The sequence below is a fragment of the Nesoenas mayeri genome, assembly GCF_963082525.1.
Source record: "Nesoenas mayeri genome assembly, chromosome: 37".
NCBI classification, from domain to species: Eukaryota; Metazoa; Chordata; class Aves; order Columbiformes; family Columbidae; genus Nesoenas; species Nesoenas mayeri.
In genome coordinates, this window is record NC_137578.1 from 384,350 (window position 1) to 392,974 (window position 8,625).

The following is an 8,625-nucleotide window of genomic DNA, read 5'->3' on the forward strand; positions in this document are numbered from 1 at the left end:
TCACTCCGCCGACCCCTTGGGCCGGCGCTTGGACGGCGGCACCAGGCGGGGGGGCAGGTCTGCGGGCAGCCCCCTCCCCTCCAGCTTGGCCCCGATGAGGTGCCCGGCCAGCGCGAACTCCTCGGCGTCCAGCATCCCGTCCCGGTCCACGTCGCTGAGCTGCCAGATGCGCCCCAGCACCGAGCTGGGCAGGTTGCTGCTCACCATCCAGCCCCGCGCGCGCCGCCCGCTCAGCTTCCCGCCCAGCGGCGACAGCCCGTAGAAGATCTCGTCGTATTTCGCCTTGTCCTTCGTCACCACCCACTCGTCCTCCTCCTCCTCGGCCCCCGCCGCCTCCTCCTCGTCCTCCTCGTCGGCGCCGAACGGGCCCTGGCGGGCGCCGTCAAACGCGCCGCCCTGCACGCCCGCGTCGGGCGCGCCGCGCTCCTCCTGGCGCAGCAGCGGCATGAGCGCCGCGATGTCGGCCGTGAGCAGCTCGTCCAGCGCCTCCAGCAGCCGCGGCTTCAGCGCGGGCAGGCGCGACAGGTCCTGCGCCAGCAGCAGCTCCTGCGGGCGGCACGGCCGGGATGGCGACGTGGGGCAGGATCGGGACATGGGGCGGTATCAGGACATGGTGCAGTGTGGCGACGTGGGGCAGGATCGGGACATGGGGCAGGATCGGGACATGGGGCGGTATCAGGACATGGGGCAGTGTGGCGACGTGGGGCAGGATCGGGACATGGGGCAGGATCGGGACATGGGGCGGTATCAGGACATGGGGCAGTGTGGCGACGTGGGGCAGGATCGGGACATGGGGCAGGATCGGGACATGGGGCAGGATCGGGACATGGGGCAGTGTGGCGACGTGGGGCAGGATTGGGACATGGGGCAGGATCGGGACATGGGGCAGGATCGGGACATGGGGCGGTATCAGGACATGGGGCAGTGTGGCGACGTGGGGCAGGATCGGGACATGGGGCAGGATCGGGACATGGGGTGGTATCAGGACATGGGGCAGTGTGGCGACGTGGGGCAGGATCGGGACATGGGGCAGGATCGGGACATGGGGTGGTATCAGGACATGGGGCAGTGTGGCGACGTGGGGCAGGATCGGGACATGGGGCAGGATCGGGACATGGGGTGGTATCAGGACATGGGGCAGTGTGGCGACGTGGGGCAGGATCGGGACATGGGGTGGTATCAGGACATGGGGCAGTGTGGCGACGTGGGGCAGGATCGGGACATGGGGCGGTATCGGGACATGGGGTGGGGATGGCGACACGGGGCAGGATTGGGACATGGGGCAGGATTGGGACATGGGGTGGAGATGGTGACACGGAGGCAGTGTCGCGACATGGGGCAGTATCAGGACATGGGGTGGGGATGGCGACACGGGGGCAGTATCAGGACGTGGGGCAGGATCGGGACATGGGGCAGGATCAGGACATGGGGTGGGGATGGCGACTCGGGGGTAGTATCGCGACATGGGGTAGTATTGGGACATGGGGCAGGATTGGGACATGGGGTGGGGATGGTGACACAGGGGCAGTATCGTGACATGGGGCAGTGTTGGGACCTGAGGCAGGATCGGGACATGGGGTGGTATCGCGACATGGGGCGGTATCGCGACATGGGGCAATGTCGCGACATGGGGTGGGGATGGGGACACGGGGGCAGTGTCGGGACATGGGGCAGTGTCGCGACATGGGGCAAGATCACGACATGGGGTGGGGATGGCAACACGGGGGCAGTATCGTGACATGGGGCAGTGTCGGGACATGGGGCAGTATCGCGACATGGGGCAGTATCGCGACATGGGGTGGGGATGGCGACATGGGGGCAGTGTCACGACATGGGGCGGTATCGCGACATGGGGCAGTATCGCGACATGGGGTGGGGATGGCGACATGGGGGCAGTGTCGCGATGTGGGGTAGTATCATGACATGGGCTCAGCGGCGCCACGGGCGAGATGGCAACATGGGGGCAGGATCGCGACGTGGGGTGGGGATCGTGACATGGGGCAGTATCATGACATGGGGCAGTATCAGGACATGGGCTCAGCGGCAACACAGGCAGTATCGCGACATAGGGTGGGGATCGTGACATGGGGCAGTATCGTGACATGGGGCGGGGATCCTGACATGGGGCAGTATCGTGACATAGGGTGGGGATCGTGACATGGGGCAGTATCGTGACATGGGGTGGGGATGGCGACACGGGGGCAGTGTCGCGACATGGGGCAGTATCGGGACATGGGTTCAGTGGCGCCATGGGGGCACCCCCAGACCCCCTCAGACCCCCATCCCGGGGCTCAGCCCCCCCCAGTCTGGGGCTCAGCACCCCTGGCCCCCCATCCCGGGGCTCAGCCCCCCCCCAATCCGGGGTTCAGCACCCCCAGCCCCCCATCCCGGGGCTCAGCCCCCCCCAATCTGGGGCTCAGCACCCCAATCCGGGGCTCAGCCCCCCAGCGGGGTCTCACCTGCATGCGCTTGCAGTCGGGGAAGTCGCCGGGGGGGATGTGCTGCTCCAGCTGGATCCGCGCGAACAGCAGCGGCAGCTTCTGGATCAGCTGCTTCTTCTTGTGCTCCTTCCCAAACACCGACGGCATCTCCTTGCGCAGCCGGCCCATGATGTGCGCGTGCACCTGCGGGCAGCGAGGCCGCGCGCCTGGGTCCCCGCCCGGACGCCTGGGTCCCGTCCCAAACGCCTGGGTCTCCTCCTGCACACCTGGGTCTCCTCCTGCACACCTGGGTCCCCTCCTGGGTCCCCCCCTGGATGCCTGAGTGCCCTCCCGGACGCCTGGGTCCCCACCCAGATGCCTGGGTCCCCTCCTGGACTCCTGGGTTCCCTCCTGCACACCTGGGTCCCCTCCCGGACGCCTGGGTCCCCTCCTGGACACCTGAGTCCCTTCCTGGACTCCTGAGTCCCCTCCCGGACGCCTGGGTCCCCTCCCGGACGCCTGGGTCCCCTTCTGGGTCCCCCCCTGGATGCCTGACTGCCCTCCCGGACGCCTGGGTCCCCACCCGGACGCCTGGGTCCCCTCCTGCACACCTGCATCCCGTCCCAAACGCCTGGGTCTCCTCCTGAATACCTGGATCCCCTTCTGGGACCGCCCCTGGATGCCTGACTGCCCTCTCGGATGCCTGGGTCCCCTCCCGGACTCCTGGGTCCCCTCGCGGATGCCTGAGTCCTCTCATGGATGCTTGGGTCCCCTCCCGGATGCCTGGGTCCCCTCCTGGACTCCTGGGTCCCCTCCCGGACGCCTGGGTCCCCTCTTGGAAAGGTGGGTCCACTCCCGGACGCCTGGGTCCCCTCCCAGACACCTAAGTGCCCTCCCAGACATCTGAGTTCCCTCCTGGACACCTGGGTCCCGTCTCAGACATGTGAGTCCCCTCCCGGACACCTGGGTCCGCTTCACAGCTCAGAGGGGGAGAGACGAGACCATGGGGGGGTCCCACAAGGTCCCTGTCCCCATCCCAGTCCCATTCATGTCCCCATCCCAGAGCCACAGCTCCATTCTTGTCCCTGTCCCCATCGTCACCCCAGTCCCATTCTTGTTCCCATCCCATTCCTGTCCCCATCCCAGTTCCATCCCCTTCCCAGTGCCTCCCCCATAGTGGTTCTGGCCCCGTCCTGTGTCTTGTGTCCCATGTCCATGTCCCCTATCCCGTGACCCATGTCCCATGTCCATGTTCCCTGTCCCATGTCCTGTGTCCATGCCCGTGTCCCATGTCCATGTCCCGTGTCCATGTCCCGTGTCCATGTCCCGTGTCCGTGTCCCATGTCCCGTGTCCATGTCCCCTGTCCCATGTCCATGTCCCTGTCCATGTCCCATGTCCCGTGTCCGTGTCCCCTGTCCCGTGTCCATGTCCCCTGTCCTGTGTCCGTGTCCCGTGTCCCATGTCCCGTGTCCGTGTCCCCTGTCCCGTGTCCGTGTCCCCTGTCCATGTCCCATGTCCATGTCCCATGTCCCATGTCCCATGTCCATGTCCCATGTCCCGTGTCCCATGTCCCATGTCCGTGTCCCCTGTCCATGTCCCATGTCCATGTCCCGTGTCCGTGTCCCCTGTCCATGTCCCATGTCCATGTCCCATGTCCATGTCCCATGTCCATGTCCCATGTCCCATGTCCGTGTCCCCTGTCCCGTGTCCGTGTCCCCTGTCCCGTGTCCATGTCCCAGTCCATGTCCCGTGTCCCATGTCCCGCGTCCATGTCCCCTGTCTCATGTCCCCTGTCCGTGTCCAATGTCCCGTGTCCATGTCCCGTGTCTATGTCCCGTGTCCCATGTCCCGTGTCCCCTGTCCCCTGTCCGTGTCCCATGTCCCGTGTCCATGTCCCCTGTCCCATGTCCATGTCCCATGTCCCGTGTCCATGTCCCTGTCCATGTCCCGTGTCCCATGTCCGTGTCCCCTGTCCCGTGTCCGTGTCCCCTGTCCCGTGTCCCCTGTCCCGTGTCCCCTGTCCCGTGTCCGTGTCCCCTGTCCATGTCCCATGTCCATGTCCCATGTCCCGTGTCCGTGTCCCCTGTCCCGTGTCCGTGTCCCCTGTCCCGTGTCCATGTCCCGTGTCCCATGTCCCGCGTCCATGTCCCCTGTCTCATGTCCCCTGTCCATGTCCAATGTCCCGTGTCCATGTCCCGTGTCCCTGTCCCGTGTCCTGTGTCCCGTGTCCATGTCCCGTGTCCATGTCCCGTGTCCCTGTCCATGTCCCCTGCCCCGTGTCCCCTGTCCCATGTCCCCTGTCCCTGTCCATGTCCCGTGTCCCTGTCCATGTCCCCTGTCCCTGTCCATGTCCCCTGTCCGTGTCCCCTGTCCCGTGTCCATGTCCCATGTCCCCTGTCCCTGTCCATGTCCCGTGTCCCTGTCCATGTCCCCTGTCCCTGTCCATGTCCCCTGTCCGTGTCCCCTGTCCCGTGTCCCGTGTCCGTGTGGCAGCGGATGCTCGGCACAAAGGGCCGGATGCGATAAGGCCGCTGGGGGGGGACGGGACGGGGGGGGCAGAAAGAACCGGGGAATAAGAGAATAAAACCAGCCCCCCCCGTCCCCCTGGACTTGGGGTGACGGGCTCGGCCATGGGGGGGCTCATCCACCCCCCAGCCCCAAACCACCCCCCCCTCTGGGAGGGGGGACCTGACGGGGAGGGGGGGGCGTTAATTGCTCTGTAATTAGAGGGCGGAAGGGTTACCTCACGGGAAACCATTAACGAGGAAACCGGGCACAGGATGGGGGGGGACACGGTGACGTCCCCCCGTGGCAATGGGGCCGTTGTTGGGGGGACCCCTGAGCCACCTCCTGGGGACCCCAAAGCATCGGCCGCCCCTTCTCATGGACCCTAACGAACCCCACTCACCCCAACGATCCCCGCTCACCTTAATGATCCGCACTCACCCTAATGAACCACGCTCACCCCAACGAGCCCCGCTCACCCTAATGAATTGTGCTCACCCTAATGATCCCCGCTCACCCTAATGAACCACACTCACCCTAATGAACCACACTCACCCTAACGATCCCCGCTCACCCTAATGAACCCCACTCACCCCAACGATCCCCGCTCACCCTAATGAGCTGCGCTCACCTTAATGATCCCCACTCACCCTAATGAACCACGCTCACCCCAACGAGCCCCGCTCACCCTAATGAGCTGCGCTCACCCTAATGAGCTGCGCTCACCTTAATGATCCCCACTCACCCTAATGAACCACGCTCACCCCAACGAGCCCCGCTCACCCCAAAGATCCCCGCTCACCCTAACGAGCTGCGCTCACCTTAATGATCCCACTCACCCTAATGAACCACACTCACCCTAACGATCCCCGCTCACCCCAACGATCCCCGCTCACCCCAACGAGCCGCACTCACCCTAATGAACCGCACTCACCCCAATGATCCCCCGCTCACCCTAATGAACCAAACTCACTCTAACGAACCCCACTCACCCCAACGATCCCCACTCACCCTAATGAACCGCGCTCACCCCAACAATCCCTGCTCACCCTAATGAACCGCACTCACCCTAATGAACCGCACTCACCCCAATGATCCCTGCTCACCCCAATGATCCGCGCTCACCCTAACGATCCGCGCTCACCCTAATGAATTGTGCTCACCCTAATGAACCGCACTCACCCTAATGAATTGTGCTCACCCTAATGAATTGTGCTCACCCTAACGAATTGTGCTCACCCTAACGAGCCCCACTCACCCCAATGATCCCCGCTCACCCCAATGATCCCCGCTCACCCCAATGATCCCCGCTCACCCCAATGAACCGCACTCACCCCAACAATCCCCACTCACCGTTAATGATCCCCACTCACTCACCTTAACGATCCCCACTCACCCTAACGAATTGTGCTCAACCTAACGAATTGTGCTCACCCCAATGATCCCCGCTCACCCTAACGATCCCCGCTCACCCTAATGAGCCGCACTCACCCCAACGATCCCTGCTCACCCTAATGAACCGCACTCACTCCAATGATCCCCCCTCACCCCAACGATCCCCACTCACCCTAATGAACCGCGCTCACCCCAACAATCCCTGCTCATCCTAACAAGCCGCACTCACCCTAATGAACCAAACTCACCCCAACGATCTCTGCTCACCCCAACAAGCCGCACTCACCCTAATGAACCAAACTCACCCTAACGAGCCGCACTCACCCTAACGAGCCCCACTCACCCCAATGATCCCCGCTCACCCCCAATGATCCCCACTCACCCCAATGATCCCCACTCACCCCAACGATCCCCGCTCACCCTAATGAACCGCACTCACCCCAACAATCCCCACTCACCGTTAATGATCCCCACTCACCCTTAACGATCCCCACTCACCCTAACGAATTGTGCTCAACCTAACGAATTGTGCTCACCCCAATGATCCCCGCTCACCCTAACGATCCCCGCTCACCCTAATGAGCCGCACTCACCCTAACGAGCCGCACTCACCCCAACGATCCCTGCTCACCCTAATGAACCGCACTCACTCCAATGATCCCCCCTCACCCCAACGATCCCCACTCACCCTAATGAACTGCGCTCACCCCAACGATCCCTGCTCATCCTAACGAGCCGCACTCACCCTAATGAACCAAACTCACCCCAACGATCTCTGCTCACCCCAACAAGCCGCACTCACCCTAATGAACCAAACTCACCCTAACGAGCCACACTCACCCTAACGAGCCGCACTCACCCTAATGATCCCTGCTCACCTCAATGAACCGCACTCACCCCTAACGATCCCCACTCACCCCAATGAACCGCACTCACCCCAACGATCCCTGCTCACCCTAATGAACCGCGCTCACCCTAATGAACCGCGCTCACCCTAACGAACCGGGCTCACCCCAACGAACCGGGCTCACCCCAATGATCACCCCTCACTCTAATGAGCCGCACTCACCCTAATGATCCCCCTCACCCCAACGATCCTGCTCACCCTAATGAACTGTGCTCACCCTAACGATCCCCGCTCACCCTAACGATCCCCACTCACCCTAATGAACCGCACTCACCCCAATGAACCCTGCTCACCCTAACGAGCCGCACTCACCCTAACGATCCCCGCTCACCCTAATGAACCAAACTCACCCTAACGAGCCCCACTCACCCTAATGAACCGCACTCACCCCAATGAACCGCACTCACCCCAACGATCCGCACTCACCCTAATGAACCATGCTCACCCTAACGAGCCGTGCTCACCCCTAATGAACCGCACTCACCCTAATGAACTGCACTCACCCCAACGATCCCCACTCACCCTAATGAACCATGCTCACCCTAACGAACCGCACTCATCCTAATGAACCGCACTCACCCCAACGATCCCCCCTCACCCTAACGAACTGCGCTCACCCTAATTATCCCCACTCACCCTAATGAACCGCGCTCACCCCAACGATCCCTGCTCACCCTAACGAGCCGCGCTCACCCTAATGAACCGCGCTCACCCCAACGAGCCGTGCTCACCCCAATGAACTGCACTCACCCTAATGATCCCTGCTCACCCTAATGAACCACACTTACCCTAATGAACCCTCACCCTAATGAACCGCGCTCACCCTAATGAACTGCGCTCACCCTAATGAACTGCGCTCACCCCAACGATCCCCACTCACCCTAACGATCCCCACTCACCCTAATGAACCGCACTCACCCCAATGAACCCTGCTCACCCTAACGAGCCGCACTCACCCTAACGATCCCCGCTCACCCTAATGAACCAAACTCACCCTAACGATCCCCGCTCACCCTAATGAACCAAACTCACCCTAACGATCCCCGCTCACCCTAATGATCCCCACTCACCCTAACGAACCAAACTCACCCTAACGAACCCCACTCACCCTAATGAACCAAACTCACCCTAACGATCCCCACTCACCCTAATGAACCAAACTCACCCTAATGAACCAAACTCACCCTAATGATCCCCACTCACCCCAATGGTCCCCGCTCACCCCAACGAGCCGCGCTCACCCTAATGAACCGCGCTCACCCTAACGAACCCGCTCACCCAACGATCCCCACTCACCCCAACGATCCCCACTCACCCTAACGAGCCGTGCCCTCTTGACCAGGTCGTTGAGCTTCCTGAGCGCGGCGTTGCGCGGCAGGTTCTGGATGTCCTGGAAC

General features: G+C 62.7%; 1 protein-coding gene across 1 annotated transcript; it reads right to left on the reverse strand.

The window, feature by feature from the left end:
• LOC308051334 (EH domain-containing protein 2-like) lies at positions 1-8,621 on the reverse strand (the record flags this gene model as incomplete). Its single annotated transcript, XM_080361708.1, has 3 exons — positions 1-546; positions 2,460-2,624; positions 8,544-8,621. Coding segments are annotated over 3 exons (789 nt in total), but the record flags the coding sequence as incomplete, so codon positions are not given.
• Positions 8,622-8,625: the final 4 nt, after the last annotated feature.